Below are 22,795 nucleotides of genomic sequence, written 5' to 3'. Positions count from 1 at the left end.
TTTTTTCTTTCCATTTTTTTCGCGAATTGTGTTAAGTTTTGTATGGGTAAACGTTAAATTGAAACGTATGTGCCGCCAATGTTTGCAAGGACGCGCAGAGTTACTTGGAAATTACTAATTTGGGAATTAATATCAAAACATGAATGCTTATTTCAAAATTTCGCCATTGCAAAGGATCTCTCTCATTCTCTCTCTCTCTCTCCTCTCCTCTCTCTCTCTCTCTCTCTCTCAGTAAAGTAATCATCTCTCTTCAAATGAATTCTCTTGGTACCCAAATAATAAAGCAATCATGACCGCACACGTGTGAACCATCCGTACACGGCGCGATCACTGATAATGGCATTGTTCGCGTAAACTCTGTGAAACGTGATTACGTTATTGAAAGTGTCAATTTCAATGAAATCCCTGGAAACACACGTCCATTCAAGCGACACTAGCGAGCGACCTGATTGTATCCTGTTAGCGAGTCCCAAAAGCTTCGCGACGGACCCATTTGCTGCTTATCGTCTGCGCACTTCAAATATGTGCAGAAAAATTAATTCATTAAAAATGAATGGAGCTATTTGTGCCACAAATGAGTATTAATCCACTGCAGTCACTGAGTTCGTTCAATTTATTCGCTTAAGCGTGATCGGGAAGCGATACAGCGATATTAAGAGTTGCATCGGCAGACGATACCCGGGCGCCTGCGCACCCTCGAGAGCGCGCGCTTTAGAAATTCAAGGGGTTGATGCGATTGTTTCCTCGTTTCCAGTTGGTTGATTTGACTGCTCAACATTACGTTTTAATTTGTTTGACATTAAAATGCGTGTGAAATGTAGTAGATATAATATGCTTGTTGCTTTTGCTTTGAACAGTTGATTGAAGGGCAGATCGAAAACAAGGAAATTATGTTGAGACATTAAAATGTTATGAAGTGCTTTTAGAAGGGAAGGCTTTTAGGATATTGCTTAGAAAAATTAAAAATCATGTTGGCAACATTGATGTTTTAAAATGTATAGCTTAGTTGAGTGTTTTATTTGAACCACCAAGATTTAAACGTATAGGGTTTTTTGTGCGACATAAGTTTAACTTAATTTCAAATCTGTATCTTCAATTTACGAATATTGTATGTATAAATATAACAAAAACTTTGGGTAGAAAACGCATTGCTTTTTTCAATTGTCTTTTATTAATTTGCCTTTTTAAATTCCACACGCCGAATACCCAGTATCTGTATAACATGAAATTTACATACGCTTCATATCTTTGACATGAAAAATTCATAAAACCACATCAAGCACATTTTAACCTTTTTGTTGTATCAAAATCATTATGTAAAATTTAAATTGAAATTTTTTTCTGTTGTATTTTTTTGTTCATCAATATTTCAGACATTCGCGTAGAGAAGAATCACATGGCTATCGTTCGTGTCTTTATTTGCAACGAGATCCGGATTACTGCGCTGAAACGGGAAGGGGAGGGGTGATGAGATACTTATAATTAAATATTTAGAATAGATCGCCTACATTTGGCAGCAACATACTCAAATATTCCAGGGTGTAAGCTTTCAAAGGATATCTCAGTATCCCTTGGGATAGCACCATCTCCCTCGGGATAGCCGATAATCCTTTCTCACGGCAGACGAGCCGGAATCTCATTTCGGGGTATTGTCCCCCTCATAATCAGTACCTTGTAGCTTACAAAAGAGCAAAGGGATATTATTATCCTCTAACAAGGAAAATGACAATACATTTGCGGATATGAAGCGCCGAAGGCCTTCCTTCTGATTGGTATCGGCTGTCCAGGTCGATTGGCTGCTGAAGAGATCGTTGATGGAGCGTAGCAGCATGGCTCGAGAAAAGATGACGTTTGCTGCTGATTGTCATGTCGTTGTTGATAATGACAGTAATGAGAATCTTAATGGGGAAAGCAGTAGATCTATGCATCCAACACGAAAACTCCTAAAACGAAAAATAATGATTATATAGTAATGATTATTATAATTATAATCATAGTAATCTATTGAGCCCTGAGTGATATGATTGGTACTCCTGTAGGTTCTCTGTACTACGGGTAATACAAATACATATAAATTATGGCTTCATGTTATATTATATTATATTATATTATATTATATTATATTATATTATATTATATTATATTATATTATATTATATTATATTATATTATATTATAAATCTCAGCTGTTCTACCCTTTGTCAGTAGTACGTGATTACTATCACTAAAACATCAGGAAATACAATACTCTGGAACCATGAACATTATTATTATTATTATTATTATTATTAAATCTTTTATTGTGTTTATGATGTAGCCTATCGTGTAATCTTCAGCAGAAAATACATGTACAATCTTCAAATCAACTCTATGATGTAGGTTCATTAGGGAATCATTGGGCATCTAATTTATTAGATGTATATCTTTTTTCTCTGGATCATATCACTGAAACACAGAGTACATTTGATTTGTAAATCTGAATTATACACTTAGGTTATATCACAGAAAATTATTATGATCTGTCAACAACTGGGAGTCTTTTTTACAACTAATGCCAACTGCAATGAAGTACTGTTCCTGAAAGAAAGACTGCGGCGGTTGGACAGCTCAAATGTACTATTAGTGATATGACCCTGGTAAAAAATATACTATAAATCAATTGTGCTATGTTTAAAAACTGTTTCTTCAAGATGTATGTACATGCATTGTTTATTTTCCAAAATACACATTCTACAGTATGTGTAGAAAAATTCATTTATTTTCCTCAGTGATTCCTCTCAAAATTCTGCAAACAGAGAACGCTGTGATTCCAGGCAAACTAATATTTTGAATACGTTGTTTTTGTGTTCTAATTTTTCTTCTGTCGTTGTTTTGTTTAGTGTTTGCAACTATTCTGGTTGGATCACTGAACATATCGAATAAGTTGACATATACCCCACTATATGGTACATTTGGGTGGTCGTTAATGAGGTCTTGGTGCCACAACTTATTTCCTTTTTTATCTCGAATTTTTTAAAGATTTGGAATAATTACGCTGTGGACTTTAAGGTGAACAGATGCAATGCAAAATGAAATGCAGTTTCTCATGTAGGCGGGTAGTTCATTTTTTTAACAATGTTTATTCGAAAGAAATGGAGGCAAAGCGCTAAAAGCATTAAATGCTCTCCACAAAATTGAATAAGTAAATAAATAAAACAAATGGATACAACAGAATATATATATATATATATATATATATATATATATATATATATATATATATATATATATATATATATATATATATATATAAAATATAAGAGAGAAGAAAAGGATCGCAACTAATTTACGTATACAACACAAGTAGCTCATTAATGGATATATATATATTAAACAAAGCCAAGTGATATCACGACTGCAAAAATACACAACAGATTTAATTAATAGATAAAGTTAAAAGATACGCCCAATGTTAAGGAAACAAATTAAGAAAATTAATGAGAAGAAAAAGTAGAAACGTGAACGTAAACGCAATCCGCACACACAAAATCTATCACTGAGTTCAACATTAACGTAGATCGCACCAAGTGTAATGTGCAATCGAAATGACAGGATATAACACATCGTGTTCACAAATTTGAAAAGTTGTCATAAATATGTTCTGTCTTACTTTTTGACAATAACAATGTGAAAAGATATAATATAAAAAAAGAATATGTCAAATTGCTATCGACAAAAAGGAGTTGTTTATATGAAAACCTCTAACGTGTTCAACATTAACAGTGAAAAAAAACCAAGCTATGTTCACAGGTTAGAACCACCAAACAGAATTTAGAAGATGTGTGTGAAATGTAACACAATGAAATTAACTGAATTAAAAAAGAAAAAAAAGGGAGACAAAATGAAAGTAAAAGCAAAACCTTGCTCAATATTAATACGGCTAGAACCAAGAACCGTGACGTAGTAAAAACCTCTTGCTCTCTCCCACTACGCCTTCCACTAATGTCATCCATCTTTGTCATACCCAGAGTAGGTTTTAATGGTTTGTATCGCGTCCAGAGAGGCAGCTTGTTAATCACAGTGTCAAATCCAAGTAGGTAGGCAAGCTGCGGTTGATAGCACACGCACTACGAACACATTTACAGCGTTTTTTCCCATTACCCACAAATATGAGTAAAAAAGATACTGAAAATGCCTCCAAGATTACATGGGTTTGTCGTTAATGACAATGTATGTGTGCGTGTGGGTGTGAAAGTATGGGTGCGTGTTGGTGTATATGCGTATGTGTAGTGAAACATGCTTAAATAATGTATTGCAGAGAGAAAGAGAGAGAGAGAGAGAGGAAGAGAAAGAGAGATTCGTGTGGAAATGTACAGTACTCACGCACCCTAAAACAACATACATTCTAAAATAACTAATCAAGAACAGCTTTAGTGACTCAAACATCTGCGCTATGTTCAAAACCCGCATCTAATTTAAAAAAAGGCATTAGCGTAATTTCCCGCGCACTCGTCAATTAATTGTCTGTACAACACGCACACGCTACGACGCGGCCGCTTCTACGCATTCTGTTCAATTATCAGTATCACTCCATGGATTCTACTTCTAATGCAACACGATTGATTTCATTAGATCATTTTTGTCTCTGTCGTAGCACGGTGCAAGGGCAACGAGGTCTCGCTATCCATTTGAAGCAAATGGAAATAAAGAGCATATTAATGAATTCTACATTCGTCTAATTAAGAAATCGTCGGGACTCTCTGGCACTCAACTCGGCTGATTTAAGAAAAACTGAATCAAGGAAATTGCTTTGGAAGGATGAAGTATGTTTTTAATGTAATCTTGTTTACGCCTTTCATTTCTTCATTGTTTGGCGTGATATGACATAGAATCGTTTTAATGAAAAAAAAAAAAAAAAAGAACAAGCAAAGAACAAAACAAAAAAAGAAGAACAACCCAGCTAAGCTTCAGAATAATTTCAATGATTGTCTGCTGAAAATGCTGGTTTGAAACGTTTATTTCAGCCGCTTTCTTTCCTATATGATGCTCTGATACACATCTGCAAACACACGCGCGTGCTCGCACGCACTTACCAACGCTCATGTCCGTATGCATGGCCAGTGGCACTTTCAAGATCTAAATCTCAAGTTTAGGGCAAATATATCGCTTATGTATCTTCATTGTGTAGCCTCAACTACAAGTCAAAAATAGTATCCGTAAAAACAAGAGATACAAAAATCTTCAAGTCAGAAAGTTAAAGAAAAAACATAAACACGGCATGCAATAATCGTAAATCTTAAAAAAAAAAAAAAAAACATCGTAAAATTCACAAAAATAGCACAGGGCGTCTTGAAACACAGCACTTTTAGTCAATCAAATGAGCAATAAAATAACTCTCTTAATCTCGAGCCTGCCTCGGGGACTTGATGGATTTCAGTACGATGATATAATTAGTATGTTCTGGAAATTCCAGGTGGCACTTGACAATGAGACAGAACATGATTTTTTTCTCTCGATTTCTCACGACTTAGACGTCAAGCTGAGGCAAGGACAAGAGGTGGTAGAAGGAATAGAGGTTGCTTCCTCCTTAGGTTACCAAATAATAATAATAATAATAATAATAATAATAATAATAATAATAATAATAAAAGGAGCCCCGGTTTTTTTTTTTTTTTTTTACAAAAAAAAACATTGTTTGTCTGCTTATGCAAATTTGTCTTCAGTGTGTGTGTGCGAGTGTGTGTGCACTGTGAAGACACAAACTCCCCCCCCCCCACGCACCATCCCCCCCCTTCTTCGTAAAACCCTGCATTATCAGTAAAAATGCTGTCTCCACCTCTGACTTTCTGAGAGGACTCCACCCGCCCTTTTACGCAACGTCACCCCTCCTTTATACATCAAAAAGTATATATATAAAAAACTTGGATTGTACGTTATAATGTCACCCCTGTTCTTCCCAGAACCTTGAGAATGGTGGCGAAGCCGCGATAGTAGTAGTGCCATCTTGTATCTTGTCGTAAAATAATTCGCCCGATTAGTCCGTAAATCAACGAGAAGATTTGCGATTCCGCGTCATTGCCGGCGATTGTTGAAGCAATTAGAGAAAACTGACATCTTTGTTATGGAACCGAGAGTGATCTTCGTGGTCGTGAGAGAGAAAAGAGCGACTGAATGAAAGTGCTTTAGGTTCAGCATGTATTACAGTGCTACTTGAATAAACGGCCTCCTATGGTATAACTTACAGGACATGTATTTGGCCCTGCCAAAGATGTAAAATATAAGTTTGTATTATGCCGATTTTTTTTATATTTTAGTGCTCATGTCACTTCTTTGGCATCTCTTTGTGAAACAATCGCAGTTGTTGAAATCATGCATTCGGTTACGACTTCTTGAATAATTATGTGAAGTTGGCAGTTAATGGCCGCGTCATGCCTACATGTTATTTCCTCCGTCCTCAAGCAAGACACGCAAAACACGCGTACGGGAATAAAGTTTACAGCGCAGATACAATGAAGATCGAGGCAATATATTTAGTAATCCGTCTTTCCGATTAATTTTTTTATCATATTTATTTATTCGTCGACTATATTAATTTATATATACATATAAAGGTGACAAGTCACTATCCAGAATACAATCAGAATACAATCAGAATACAATCAGGATGCAATCAGGATCATCTTCCTCTTGGCTTATTTTTTAGTTAAATTATCATACTGATCTTCATCTGTTGCGCAATACTATCACTTATCATTCAATATTCACGTTTGATCTAGTAAAATATATGGGCAAAGTACTAATTAACTCTCAATCGTATTGTCTCACTCCTTTAGTTGTCTTTGTGTACATACATATATACAAAATTAATTGTGAAGAGTCCGTAAATGTATCTGTAAAATTTTAGTGCTCAGTAAAGTATCAATGATATCTAACGTGTATACCTTCCTCACATTCTTTTTGACACAAAATGGACAATAAAATATGTGGATAATTTCAATCATAAACACAGGGCTCATCTATAAATCTCACAGCACTTAAAATCGTTAACTATATTAGATCAGACCGTATGTGGGATTTCACCTCTTCTGATGACGTTATGTCGAGAAATTGATAAATACAAACCAAAAAAACTAAACAAATTACAAAAAACACACTTACTGCTCTTGCGTGTGCTTGTAAATCTATCCTTCTTCACGATCTAAGATAATATGCTTATGAATGCTATGATGCTGCACAATGTTATTAAATGTGAGTTGGTAAACCAGTGATCAGATGATTATAAAAAAAGATAACACCCCATCTCTCAGATATTGTGACACTGGAACAAATTCATAAAGACATATACTCTGTAAGCATTTATATCATTTGTTAAATAATTCTTTCTCACAGTAATATCCATGCAGCAAATATTGGTTATTTTTTAAATTGCAGTAGTTGAGACAGACCAAGCGACTAGGATTGCGACAGGGAAGATCGGGATAAGCCAGGAAACTGGCACTAGGCTCCTTTGTGGGAGAGAAAGTTCCATAAAATGCTGACCCTCCCTTGTATTTTTTTGCTTGTTTGTTTTTTGTTTATTAAGATTTTGTTGGCTCTTTTGGTCATTGCCAAATTATCCTGTCTTTTTTTTTCTGAAGACAGTGTTCATTTCCCTTAGAATACCTAATACAACAAGAAGATGCATATACGTATATAGCCATTGAAATAAAAGAAAATAAGTGCACATAAAGATAAAAGAATAGACATATAAATAAATAAATAAAAGGGCTAGAAAGCAAACAAATACACAAGCAAATAATGACCGAAAATAATCACCTTGGCAATTATAATGACTATGAATCGAAAAAAATTTAAACAAAAACAAAAGGAAATTAAATTAAATTCTTTCAAGCTTCCTCAATTAGAACCTATCACCACAGACCCCTAAAGTGACCAGAAAACAGGTTGACCACGGCTGCGGTCAAAAACCAGATTTATGTCCTAAATGGCCGGATTCGCGCCAAACTGACCGCGACAAATGTGCACTTAATTTTAACGCTCTTAACCATGCGTCCGTAATGTCCGGCGGTAGGAAAACAGGGTATTAACGGCACTGTGAGTACAGGTAACACTTGTAAACAAAAATAAGTATAAAGCAACTCCTCCAAATTGTTAATTCAGGACGAATGAAAAAAGTTAAAATAGTCAGTTGAGTTTTTTTTCTATACGGAAAAACCTTTTTAAAAAAATAAGAAACGGACTTTCTTACCGCATATTGTTCAATGTAAATGACAGTGCCACACGTAATATCAAATGCCCCCTGAAGAAATTCTTAAAACACCAAAAAAATATACAACATACTAGGTAAAAATACACGAAGAAAATGTTAATTGTCGTCTTCAACGTCACATAATCGTCTGAACAATTGTTATGTCAGTGGAGCACATTAGTCCTGTCAAACAGTTAACAATTTACAACCCGGTTCTCTATATAGCCTTGAAACCGTATAGTTCAGTAATACTACTACAACTCTGTGAATCATGTTTATCATATAACAAGTCTGACAATTTTTCACGAATTTCTCTTGGAATGTTCTACAAAACAAATGACCATATACAGATTGGGGCATCACCTCCACAACATATTTACTAAAAAAAGAAAGAAATGTAAGGAGACGACTTCGTATTATACGCGTAATATCAAATTTAGTTTTAACATGATAATCAATCCGAACATAAATGAATACATCAAAATACAATACAATACTTTCGCGTCATTTTGAGTCATCGTGGAAGTAAAATAAGCAGTTCTATAAACATGTTACCTTTTGAAAATGAGACACTTAAAGGCTGTAAATATAATTGTATAATGTTTTTAAAGGTGCAAAAGAAGATAGGAGGAGAGAAAAAAAATACATGCTGCCAAAGCCTGAGTTCACCACGTCGCGCTCTGGTGAGTGCGGCGGGGTCTAATTTCCCAGCCCCGGGCCAGAGATATGACAAACGATGCGGTCGGTTTCGGGTGAGGGCTTCCCCTGTCAAGGGTCCTGATTTACGGCTGTTTATCTCCCGAGATCAGACGAGGCGAGAGACGCGCTCAACCTCTGAGGCTACCTACAGGGTTACACCTGAAGTATTTTAGCTGTAATTTCGTCTAGGACAAAGACAGTAAATCCCACACCTCTTACGTTTTAATGGACGTGTACCGCTGTTCTACTAATAACCGCAATGCCATGTTTTTTGGTCTATGTCTAAAAAACCTAAAGGCCATACTTGTCCAGGGTAGAGACATTCCATCAAGTTTGCCCCACCTGCAGGTCCGAAACTCCCTCAGTACTGCCTTGTCCAGCCCACAAAACTCAGTCCCACTGTGTTGGCAGGACAGTTCGGCTATTCCACAAAGGAACTTCAGTCAAAAGTTAATTTGTCTTAAATCTACGACCGGAATTTTGTTTCTTTATTTTACACCTAAGGGAATCGTGCCTGTGTAACAAATATAAAAAATTGGCTTGTGTAGAGAGGTTAACGGTATGTGCGCTTCTTTTCATTACTAACAAGGGCGGATACTGCTACTTTTCACTTTTTCTCACATTATATTGTCAAACATGTCTATTTACACGCAACAACCAAGATTGTGGCTTGGCACGCGTAATAATGTCACGACTGCGGTTCTAAAGAATCGACTCCATCCAAATTCAAAAAGATAATAAAAGATATTAATACACATTGAGAACTGAATAGTCCTTGAGCCACAGTAAGCGATAGAAAACGTCACTTTGCTGTTGTCATTAAACGTCACCTTTGAATACTTTTGTTTATTAAACCATGGGCTGGAGACGGACTTGAAATCATTAAGATTTAAGCAAATTAAGAGATAAAATTTTACCCTCTTCCAGGACCACAGATTGATTTTTCACTAGATATTAACAGTTTTATGTATGTCTCTGGTTAAAATAGATGGCTAATCTCTGTTTTCAGCAAAAAAAAGTCCACATAATACATGTAATAACTGCGGCCCTGGTAGAGGGTATGGGCATTTCACGGGACACGGTGGCTCGCACACGTGTGCTAAGGACGATAACAATGTGTTATCAGTTGCTCTTCAGCCGTTTTTTAACATTGTCCAAGCAATTTGACAAATTGCTATCTATGGGCACTGTACGTAACAACGGTAGTATAAATTATCTGACATATACAAAAAGCCGTCAAAATGTTTCCATTGAAATTCAGATAGTGACCATAATCATATCTGTAAAATCAGTGGCGGTGCCGTACGTAGTTATACCAGACAATGCTATCAGTATATGGGGTCATGTCCAACAAGTTCGACATGGTCTGGACAACACACGCTCCGATATCAGGGCTCCTAAAATAGTATACAAAATTGCAGTGTCATACAACATTACTGTAACATAGGCTACTACTAGCGCACGTGGTCAGAGCTAGAGTAGGACGACATATATATATACATGTATGTATATATGTGTAACGTAGAGATGGTCACGAACGCAGTGTGAGCCTCCTGCTGAGCTGGTGAAGATTTCATCGTCTGCGGATCTTGTGGTGTACCATGATTAAAGTGAAAAGGGTTTATTCAGTCGTTGTATATAATATACATGCATAATAAAATACATATAAAACAAAAATTATATTACCATTCCATGTTTGAAAAGAAATGAAATATGAGGGGCTTAAAAGAAATGAATAAAAGCCATCAATTAAAATGCTGTTTTACTGTGAGGAAGGGATGTAACAGTTGGATAAAAGCATAGCCTACATAGACTATAACTAAGACTCAGACTAAGAACACGATGTTTTTGTTTCAAAAATTGTAAACGCAAAAGCCATCTTGAGCAAAGTAAACTTGTTCATCTTTTATTTTTATGTACAATCGGTATAAGTTCCATAGTTTTCTGGCGATAACGATTTCTGACATAAGCAAAGACCGGGAAAATGTTTTCAGGTATAATGGATCGGTAAACCAAGAGTGATTGAATGATATAAAAATATACAATTAATTCGGTAGTTGGCTCAAAGCTTGAACAATACATGTACATGTATGTCAACTCTAGATGTGTTACAAATGTACACTTTTTTTCTACCGTGTATGGTCTGTACAAATTAAACAGCCACTACTTCATACTCATCGATACCGAAGTTCATGACTTAAAACCTGTGCATAGAACGAACATATTAATTTCTGTACTCCATAGAGTTCAGTCATCCAGCGTTACAAGTCTATATGTTTACTGGCATCCTTTGGTTAATTTAAAACTCAAAACATGGCAGTTGCTAAATGTCAAGAAATCTGACAATTTTTGGGGAATTTCAGTCAGTAGTGGCATGTAGGGAATTGTTTGATCAGTTACTAAACACACGTATCCCACCGATATCAATATCAGAGGAGATTACTAACCTCTGGAGGCGGGGCAGGATGAAACTGGAGCCGACCATTAACGGAAAGTCACGAAGGAGGACGGAGACGGGCGGATAGAATAACGGCACTTCATTCCCGTTCAGTCAACTAAATGTGTTTCGGTTAGATTATGAGAGGGATGTTTTCTGGAACGATGCCACTCAGTTTAAAGTACCTTCACGAAAAAAAAAATCAAAAACATAAAAAATATCCCTAAGAGAGATTATGGTTGGTTTTGAAATGGACCCGTTTCTTGGATCTTACGTGTTTGACACAGAGGTCACAATGTTTCGGCCTTTTTACGTTAAGAGAGACTATCTTAACATTCCATCCACATGAGAACGGTAAAAAATAACACAGAATTAAAAAAAAAACGTCGATTGCACAGTAACTTTTCTCCATCAGGATTACATCGACATAGACATGTAAGCCTTTGTCATAAACGCCCACATTGTGTTGTGTTGGCTATTATATTCTAAAGGGAGAGAGGGGGGTGGGGTAGGTGAAACAATCAAACCAGCAAAAAAATTAGAGAACAAAAATATCAATATATCAATCTAAGAAACAATGCCCATCATGGGGCTTTTAGCATCATTTTCTTTCATTTTCACAAATCAAGTCAGATAAAACCCAAGAGCAGGCATACGTATTTGATATTGTGGCTTATTCAACTGCTATTGTCAATGGCACAAGGCAACAAGGGTAATTAACCGAAAGACAAGAAAATTGGTGTTTGATATTTTGGCAATGTTTTACTGCTATTGTTCCAAACATCTGCATTCCTGGCACGTCGGGGCCTTAAAACCACGCTTGTAATTAACCCGTGCACATTGCAACACGCGACTCGAACATTTCCAACGAGGCACCCCTGTCCTGGGGCGAACAGTGCCTCCGCGAGAACAGGTAAAGAAGGTGTTTTTAACACACCTGACACATATGGCAGTTAACGCTGCGTTCCTGGCACTACTTGTCCACGCTTAAAAATAGCCCATCAAATAAGTGCTTTTATTCTTTTTGTCAAAAAATGAACTCCGATGTTTGGTTTGTGGTGATTTTTATAGAAGAGAAGCTGATTTAAGCATGTTTTTAAATTAAAATTATCATTGTTCGGAGATGGGTAGTTATTGGACGAGATCAATTTTCTTTGAAAACTTTAACAAGTTATTTTTTGTATTTTTCTAGGTAATATCGCCTCTTTTGACCCTAAAAATAGACAAGAACACTTAATAAGATTGTGTAGAAGTTTGCCGAAATACCGGAGCTTTATAGAATGTTCAACCGTTAAATAGCTATTTCAAAACGTTATTAGCGCGTCAAATATTTTAACATTTTTCTGTCTTACATACAGAAAATTGATAAACAATGAAAATATTAACATTATTGTGACAGCGTAGAAGTCCTTTAAAAAGAACTCTAGATCTTGTCTCATCCAGTTGTCCTTACGTCTACGCCAAGCGTTTCTTCTCTATCACCTTCAAGCCTTGCGCTCTCGACACTGCAGCACGCTTTAAACTTTAAAGGAAGTTTGTGCTATTTTTCGAATAAAAAAGTATTCAGCATAATGTCATATAGGAAAACTTGGTAGGGGCTTTAGTATTTGGTTTCCATATATTCCATGGAAGGGAATCAGCCTGATACAGTCATTCTTCTAACCCCCTCCCCCTCCCTCCCCCCCCCCCCCCCCCCAAATTGCCTCCTTTCAGCAGGTCACAGTTACTCGTGAAATGATTTCTATCAATAGACTATAGTAGAGGACAAATTTACAAGTCCTAAAAGCCTCTAATATGACAGCAACTTTTCAGGCTTTTTCTATGGGAGTCGCGTGGGACGGACCGAGCCGCAACGTTTTCTTTTATGCTCCAATGAAAGGCTGAGTCATTTACGACATTATCTTAACTAGCCTGAAACTACGTCGACTCTCTGTCAGGTGGGAGATGACAACCCTCCCCGAGGCGGTGTAATATAATCCCAGGCAATTTCCAAGTCATTAATTTTGACCAGAGATATATATAGAAATGGCAGGGACTGTGGCAGGCCATGATGCGTCAGGATACTTAACATGAGAGACATGGGCTACGACAGAGATCTATGGTGTACCCGATTCACCCCTTTGTCTTTGACAGCCGCGACACAGACCTTACGTTGTCTTCATATTTTTTACTTTCCGAAAAAACTGATTTATGAAGCTTTTCTTTAATTGTCATTAAAAATGTGTGTTAATAAATTATAAATCGTTTACCATACATCAGTATATTTCTATGCTATTTTTTATTATTTATATTTTTTCTACGTGCAGTAGTCGCCCTCATCACAGTCTTGAGGGCAATATGCACGGTATAATAGTTCGTTTGAGTTTTAACATGATGGACTGTCTCGTTTTAGAGAGAGAGAGAGAGAGAGAGAGAGAGAGAGAGAGAGAGAGAGATAAAGCACAGAAAAACAGTTATAACTAATATCCGTCACACCACCCCATTACACAAAATAACCAGTGAGTTTATATTTGATATCCATCCTTCCCTCAGTAAAACAATTACCCACAGCACAGATAGTCTGTCTCTCTAACATAGATACCCTTAGAAACCCAATACCTCTGCTCCCAATAGGGACGATTCCATCAAGACCAAAACCCTTTAATCACAATCTATTGGAATTACCTTCAATTTTATTACGCCACACAAATGACAAGGCAGCACAAAGAGGACCTGTTATCCACCCTCAGAATGTGAAGTAACGGCAGAAATCACCCTGGAACAGCGCAGCGGTTTGACGGCGTATCGGGGCCGATAACGGTATCGAGTTGACCAGCTATTAAGCGGGCTGCAGTGCACCTGTGGTGTGTATAGGGCTGGCCGCTGAGGTAGGAGCTAGCCCTTCGCTAGTCGGGCAGAGATGGATGGAAGGAAAGAGAGATGTGAAGGAAGGGGGAGAAAGAAGGAAGGAAGTCCACTGAATGCACCCCCACCCCGATCAATTCAATTGTGTATACTGATTCACATACATAAATGTCTGAATGTAGTCACCCATCTCTCAAGCACGTCCTATACACACCCGCGCCTAATTCATTGACAAAGACCTTAAGTTTTTTACAGCACACACACACACACACACACACACACACACACACACACACTGATTCTTCGATTATCAGTTCATACTTAATATGATAACCTGAAATATCGTTTAAAGTACTTCTTCGGCTTGCACAAATGTGCTTTTTTTACATTTTTATGAAAACTTAGCAGAGATGTTCACATCGGTATATCAAAGTTTTAAATTTATTATTCATATGCCCTTATATATAGATAAATAAGCGAATAAATTAAAATAAACAGATAATAATGACGACGTCCCCAATGAAGCTAAAACTTTAGTAAGGATTAGAACCCATAGTTGTCACTATACTGCCTTTATTTTTGTAGTTGGTTCGTTAAATCACATATAGTCCACGGTGCAATAAAGATATGACAACATAAATAAAAGGCTCAAACACTTCCACCATTTCCATCACTTTCAGCATTTCTATAACTAGTTAAAAATTTAAAAAGTACATGGCCATGTGCCAACAGCTTTACTAATCACACATTGCTTTATAATAGAAGCTATATCATCTTTCACGGTGAACATCACAACGGCGAATGCGCAGAGAAATCCTCGCCAGCTTCGCTATCGCAATTAGGGAGGTTGGGGAGAGACCTATCAAACACATTGGCAATTATGGGAATATGCGAGATAAACTCAAGACTCGCGGATTAATTGATTAATAAGCAAGCTTTAGTGGGATTTGTCGAGAGTGACCAAGAAAAGATTTTGAGCTGTGATTGTTGGCATGACAGGTCTGAGTGGTTAGAAAACAGACAGCGTGGATGGGGTCATGCATATCTATGTAGCTGTTGCCGTGATCATCTCAATTAAAACTAATGTTGTACTAAAAGAAGTATCATTAAGTTTCCTTTCTAAGAAAAAGAAAAAAAAATGATGACAATTTTCATGTGTTTGAAACCATATTTGAAAATAAATGGCATATCCAAATGTGAACTTGAATTTAGCCTTTTACTTTTTTTACTGTGGAAGTTTTTTTTTCTCAAATTTGAAAGCCTTCTACCTCTATAACTATATGGGATACATCTATAGTTACAATTTAATTCAATAAATGTATACATACATAATACGATTAAAGCATTTCATTTCTACCCTCTTGTCGTCTGCGCCACCGTCTTTCTTTAAGCAATAGTTCTGGAAAAACGCAGATACTTTTTCCAAAATTTAATTTGACAGGCCCGTAGCCAGCTATTTTAAAAGGGGGTGGGGGGTCTTTTTCTGAAAAAGTGAACCTTTTACCCTGAAACCTAGAAAAAATGTACCCAAAGGGTACCTTTTCCTGGCAAAAAGGGGGTTTCTTTTGAACCCAATGAACCCACCCCCCTGGCTACAGACCTGTTGAAATAGGGATGTAAAGGGGAAAGAAACTGCTTTATTCTTTATACGACGTGCTGCTGAATGATTGTGTCTTCCATGCCCCAATTTGGAAAAAACGTCATATCAGAATTTACATGAGGATTTTTAGAGATGGAATTGTGACTGTACGTCATGTTAAATGGGATCGGAGGCGATTCTTCCAAGATTTTTACTCCAATCTCTTTATCCAAATGACGCATTTTTTAAATAATTCTGCGAACGGAGTGAGGAGCTTAAGAAATGAAACAAAAAGCAGGAAATAAAGTTACTCATATCCCATATGAGATTAAAAACACAATGAACGCTTTATAAAATGTAAAACAGATATGTCATCGGATAAGAATATACCGTGAGACCCTTCTGTAATTCGATAGGCACGAGAAATGAACGTGAGATAACGTTGACAGGATGTTTCGCTTTCCTAAATAGGCCCCTATCTTTTATCCCCCAAATCCCCTCTCTCGCTTCGCAGATATTTTCTTCACTATGACAGCATCAATACCAGATACCTAAACCTGGCGTCATTTTAAGCAGGCAACCTAAACTGAACCGATCATTTTTTTCTATCATTCACAGTCCGCTGTTCGTTGACCATGTAAAAAGGTTTTTGGCTTTCTCTTTTCAATGGTAGTAGCACGTGCTTCGTGCTCCCGCGGTTGCCATAGACGCTGGATAAGCCAATCAAGGACGGCGTCCTGGTTTACAGAGAACTCCAACCGCAGTTTTCCGATTATAAATTTTCACCCAACTTTTTTTAGCAGCGAGATCCGGGATTCTGCAGTCACGCTGAACGTTAATCTGACAGCGTGTGACACTAGTGGAAAAGCTACAGCCCAGAGCCCATCTAAATAAGTTGAGACAATTCTACAAGGCAGTGTCCATGGTATCGATACCAGTGGCCCCAATTTGTGTAACGAATTGGCTGATACGGTGAGTTCACGTTAAGTGTTCAAGTTCATAGTTACAATCACCAGAGCCCAGAACTGTTTTTATCATAGTTGACCGAAAAGAGTAAACAACATCAGCTTAAACAAGTTGTCTGTTGACATGTAGTAGCTTATAACCAGGGACATGTCACCAGTCATAGGCTTATATTAAAATGGCGTGATATTAAGTGGTCGCATTTTACAGATATACTGTATGTTACAAACTGTCAAGGTTAAAAGGATAAACCAATATTACAATACAGCCAGCTTTTAATTTTCCATTTAGCTGTAGCTGTCACAATCCCTTGACCTACTTTCTCGATTATTTGATTTAGATTTTTGATAACGGTATCAACTTTCTGTCAAGTTTCTCTTACACACTGAATATCGCTTGGCCTAATTCTCTCTCTCTCTCTCTCTCTCTCTCTCTCTCTCTCACACACACGCACAAAAAGAAAAAAAAAGAAATTAGAAAAAATACCCAATTTTTGCTTCCAGTGAAGAGATGAAAGAATCGAAAATATTCCATTTTTTAAATTTTTGTTTCAAAATTGAAAATTTTAAAAGGAACTCTGTTCATTTTTCTGATTTTCATTTCAGGAATGAAAACGGAAACTGTCATGGATAAAAAGGCTTTAAGAAAGAGTTAGTTATTATTATCTGTTTTTTTTTGTTTTTTTGTTTATTAAGATATTTAGAGAGATAATATAGGCCTACCATTATCTTAAACGACACCATTAAAAAATTAAGCTATTCTCTTCGATCTCAATTTTCATTTGGTTAAGATTCTAATCATTCTTATTTCTTATTGATTTATTGAAGCACGTGCTTCCTTTTATTTGAAAGTTTTTTTAGCAGTTGGTAGGAGAAATAAATATTGCAACTTATGTGGTCTTAGCATCTGTCGTTGCTTATTCTGCGAATGCTAACTGTAACTTTTTTCTTTGCACAATTTTGGACTTTGATCGAAGTGCATGTTTGCAGAATTGTATTTACGTTAAATATGTGTTCTGGAGAGTTGTTTTAGAAACAAGGTTGCCTTGTGTATACAGTGTCTGTTATTTGAATTTTTGAATTTAACAATTTGCAGTGTAAAATTATACAGGTCAAAATTAAATAAATAAAAGAATGCCATTTGTGGGGCCAATTTGCGCTCTTATGTAAAATTCTAAAACTGCTTGGCTGGCGCTCATCTGATGACATCATAGACCATATGTGGGTAACTTTTTTTCCAAATGATTCTGTTGTTTCAGTAGTTGATTTTAATCAATTAAAATTGATTGATTTAGACGTGGTTAAACAGGCGGAGAAAGCTGTTAAGAAATCGACAGAGATCTCCCCTTGCCTGCCCCCTCCCGGCTCTCTTATTATTAGCAAAGAATGAAAGAAAAATAAAGGATAAAAAGAAAGAAAGAAATGAAGCTGTGGAATCCGTTTTGTCTCTGAAAATGTGTGTGTGTGTGTGTGTGTCTTTGTGTGTGTGTGTCTGTGTGTGTGTGTCTGTGTGTGTGTGTGTGTGTGTATGTGTGTGTGTGTGTGTGTGTGTGTGTGTTCGTTAAGAGTTGGTTGGGCAAAAATGAGTGATATATAAAACTATCATAAAAACCAAGGACTTCATCAGCACATTTCTCTTGGCACACCACAAATAGGACTTCCCCCATGCAGTCCAAGCCAAACCTCTTTATATAGAATTAAAAGTGATGTTTTCACCTCCTCTGGTAGTCATCTGGTGCATACCTTAGTATGTCGACAGATGATAATTGTCATAAAAGGTTAATTACTGTTGGCGAGATCATGATTTCCTGGTTGTTTAATTACGGTATATTTCCCTTTCCCAAGAAACTGACGAGAACGCAGGTTAAAATTGCTCTTGGGACGTATGACTGATTTTATTAAAAGAGCACAGTAATCACGAATTCCTCGATTATTTATTGCGTGTATTTATTGGATGGTAACTAGGGTTTTTAAGTGATTTGTTTTGAACAGGCAAATTACAATGTGCCTAACTTAATGAAAGATTTCGCCTTTATGTCATTATTGCAGAAATTTAAAGACAAGAGAATCGATAATACTCTGATATTTCTTTAATGCCAAAGAGTTAAAATAGTATAAAATGTCTTAAGCTAATGCCAAAGAAAACTGACATTTCATTTTCTGAAATAATGTGTACTTTTATTGTTTAGAACTCGTCGTAAATTAATCTTTTCATTTGTTTTATTAAGGTGTGATAGAGGACGCGATACCAGCTGGGAGGCGTTTGCCGGACTTCTTCATCCGTATATGTGAACAATCAAAGAACAGTGAAGTATGCCACAAAGATTCTTACAAGGCAACTTTAATACAGCACGTTTAAGGATCATATGAAATTTGCCGGCCACAAAAATGGTGTTAAATATTTGGCATAAACCAAAGCAGGAGAGCGTGACTTACTTTTTAACCAGTAACAAAACATCTTAAGCGCCTAAGAAAAAAAAATTGAATAAAGAGACATTTTCATCCAGCAACCTACATTAAGAAGATAGAAAAGGGCCGTCAATAAGAACATGGACGCCAACTCCTCTTGCGACGATATGAAAAACGTCTCCTCTTCTTCCCAGGACGCAGGCGATATTTTTGCCTTCGTGGTTGACACTGTCTTTGTGGGCAGCATCAGCTTTGGTGGAATACTAGTAAACGCGTTCACGTTCCTCGTACTGTGGAGTAAAAGGAGACAATCTACCACGTTCTACTTTTTACTTGCGTTAGCCGTGGCAGACAGCCTCTACCTGGTGCATTGCCTTCTTTTCCAGGTTTTCCGATCCATCTATCCGCACACTGGGAATTTCAAAGAGTATGAATTTTACTTGATTTCTTTAGATTAAGTGTACGTTCGTTTGCTTATTTTTTTGCTTTTTAACTTATGACATTATTTATTCGTTTTTATATACATATCCATATATATATATACATATCGTGCTGCCCAGGCATTTGTGACGTCTACAGTAACATTTGTGACGTAAACTTTACATTTGTGACTTAAAAGGCCTATACATAGTTCTAGGTACATTTTTGACCGAAGTGTACAAATGTTGCGTGTGTCTCATAAGTTGTCTGACTTGCTTTCACTTCACACTTGATATTTCTTAATATTGCTACAAATGCTTCTAAATCACGCGAACCGATTTTTTTTCATCTGAGTTGCGAGATTGTGCTGTCTAGCACAGACGAAACATTTTTTAAATTTATAAAATAGATACTAGGTACAATCAAAGACGTACTGAAGTACTAGCAGAGGCAAATCAAGAAAACAACAAACAAACAAACTATAACAATTTTTACAAAAAAAAAAAAAAAAAAGATTGTGGTGTTCTAAGAACCAGACATTTTGTTTGATTTATGTAAATCTTTTGAAAATGGTGTCTTCTTCTTTTCAGGTATTTCGACGCCTGGCCTTACATGGAGCCGTATGAGTATCCATTTGGTATGATGTCCCTTACGGCCTCCATTTGGCTGGTATCACTTATGGCGTTTGACCGTTGCCTGCACTTACGGTTCCCCTTCCTGTTCCAGAAACACAACGTCTTCCGTCACACAAAAATAGAGTTCCTGATACTAGTCATTCTAGACGTTGGGATGAACAGTGCCTGGTTTTTCAGGCAACGGACCGTAGAGACTTGGAACGCCTGTGAAAACGTTACACGCGTAGAGATAATCCCGTATGCTATTGGAGAATCTCGCAGTGGACGTCTGGCCCACACAGTGGTCTTTCTCACGTTCGTTTACGGCCTCCCCCTCACCGTGATGACGCTTGCCAATGTGCTGCTGATTTTCGTCCTGCGAAGTCATTCCGAGTTCCACAAAGCGTTGATCGATAAAACATCTACGACGAAATCCCACAAACCGAATGGGAAATCTCCGTCTAAGTCCGGCAAACTGTTTCAAAAAAATTCGTTGAAGTCCTCCAGCGGCTACGTCCAAGGGGAACGCCGCATCACCGCAATGCTGGTTGTGATGATAATAATATACTTGGTCTGCCAAACTCCGGTATTTGTGAATCACATACTCTACGCTCTAGAAGGCAAGGTCGATCTGGGCCCGAATCACAGATACTTCAATGTCATAACAAATGCCATGGTCGCTCTGAATTCTGCCACAAACTTCTTCGTCTATCTCATCTTTGTTAAGGGGTTTCGAAAACGATCTCGTGACGCCATTGCCTCTTTGTGTCGTACTTTACGCTCGCCTGTGACGTCATGCAAATATGGTCGACCGAATTCCAACACTGAAATAACTGAAACTATGGAGGGGAGTCATTCTAATTTTCCAATAATGAGTGATAGTGAAGACAGGGAGGGACACTCTATCCAACTGACCGCGAAAAATGAAAACCCTGATAGTGAGGTGCATTTGACATTGTTAAAGTCTGATGAGATTAAACTCTAATGTACAGATATTTGGAAAATAGTAGCTGGTGACTTGTGTCCCGTTCAAATAGGGGCGAACACATTAGGAAGCATTCTGGTATCTTATCTCCTGTCATGAGAAAACTTTACTAGTACATAGGGTGTACACAACTCTGGCGTGGGACAAATGTTACGTAGTCTGGTGACGTCACATCTGTCTGGTGACGTCATATCTGACTCTACTTCCGCTCTTCCTGTGCCCTGGTGTGAATGCATTGGCAATAGCTATCATTTGGCTGTTTAGCAGTCATAATACAAATTGTGACTCTTTAATACTTGGATTGTTTCTCTTGTCACAAACTGCTTCGTGCGAGAGCAAAAAGTCTCAAAATATAACGTCCACGTTGGAAGGGGAATGCTGTTGTCGCATATTATATACTCTTATCATTTAGATGTTTATTGACCAGTAGAAACGTCGAAAATTAAAGAAGTATATATGCGTACATTTTTGCATAATTTAGGCTTCAAGTGAAAAAATGTCAAGGAATACATGTCACCTGTGCATTGATTGCCTTACTGTGGGTATATTCAAATGTATATGTAACACTGCACAACATGAAGGCCCGTAGCCAGGTGTGTGTGTGTGTGTGTGTGTGTGTGTGTGTAGGGGGGGGGGGGGGGTCAAACGAACAGTCCTTTTTGCCGGGAAAAGGCCACGCTTCTCAATAGCTGTACCTTTCAAACATGAAGATTAAATCCTAGTGACGGAGTGGTCGAAAGTTTCAAACGATCAATATATGCCACAGAGCACATAATGCTTACATAGTACATATGATTTTTATCGTCATATAAGTATAGACATTCCTAGCGGAGACTAAGGGTGGGAGGGGGGAGATGCCCCTTCTTCCCCTTGACCGAATAGGCGTACCCTGGATCTGTAATGTGAAAACAAAGATGAAATTATTCAAAATAGACAACTTGCATTATACATATTATTGCATTGGGAAAGGTTTGAAGCAAAATGCCAATAATAATATACATGTATGTGTTGCAATTGCAAGAGATATATTGCCTTGGCTGTTTATACCGATTTCCGTTAAAGCTGGGCTATTTAAAACCACAAAAAAAGTAGAAAAACAGAAGAAATTATTACAATTCGATGCTCACCCAGAAGTAGAAGTATACATAGTCTGAGACCGGAGGGCGGGTGGGTGGGGTGGGGGCTCTAACGGTCCCGATTAATCACGAGTCTCAATCAGAACAAACAGGGTAATTGTATTCAGGGCCACGAGTAAGTCTAAAAAATTGTCTTTTAAACTCTCGGCATGGTTTGTTTTCATATAATGCAAGATTCTTACCGAAATTCGCAAAAATAAAAGGTATCAAAAACGTGTTGTTATGTTATGAGAGCTTGATCGGATGCAAACTTGGCAATTTAGGGAGGCAATAAATAACACTGTTCCAATGCCATTACTGTTTTACTTTTTTTTCCCCATCCTTCTTTTACCCTTTAGGGTGTCGAGGGGAGAAAGAGTTGGAGTTTTCAGTCTCTGACGAGCTGGAATGCTTGGTTGAGTGGGATGTTGTTCAATTGCAAGATCTCACGTAGGCCTACTCCATCTACCCACTTCTTCCTCGGTCTTCCTCTTGCTGTTGCCT

The 22,795-nt window shown here is 37.3% G+C and overlaps 1 protein-coding gene across 2 annotated transcripts; it reads left to right on the top strand.

The window, feature by feature from the left end:
- Positions 1–16,373: 16,373 nt before the first annotated feature.
- Positions 16,374–22,606, top strand: LOC106166731 (FMRFamide receptor). 2 transcript variants are annotated; one of them, XM_086997801.1, is made up of 3 exons: positions 16,374–16,758; positions 19,001–19,584; positions 20,168–22,606. In XM_086997801.1, the coding sequence occupies exons 2-3, from the start codon at positions 19,298–19,300 to the stop codon at positions 21,174–21,176; spliced, it is 1,296 nt and encodes a 431-aa protein (XP_086853927.1). In that variant the 5' UTR covers positions 16,374–16,758; positions 19,001–19,297; the 3' UTR covers positions 21,177–22,606. The 2 variants fall into 2 exon arrangements, with proteins under 2 accessions (XP_086853927.1, XP_013400832.2); XM_013545378.2 differs by having other exon boundaries at positions 18,977–19,584.
- Positions 22,607–22,795: the final 189 nt, after the last annotated feature.

This window comes from Lingula anatina, chromosome 10 (assembly GCF_051362555.1).
Source record: "Lingula anatina isolate TDL-2025a chromosome 10, LinAna3.0, whole genome shotgun sequence".
In the NCBI taxonomy this organism is placed as follows: Eukaryota; Metazoa; Brachiopoda; class Lingulata; order Lingulida; family Lingulidae; genus Lingula; species Lingula anatina.
Note: the sequence above shows the minus strand (reverse complement) of the source record. Positions and strands in the feature narration are given on the sequence as shown.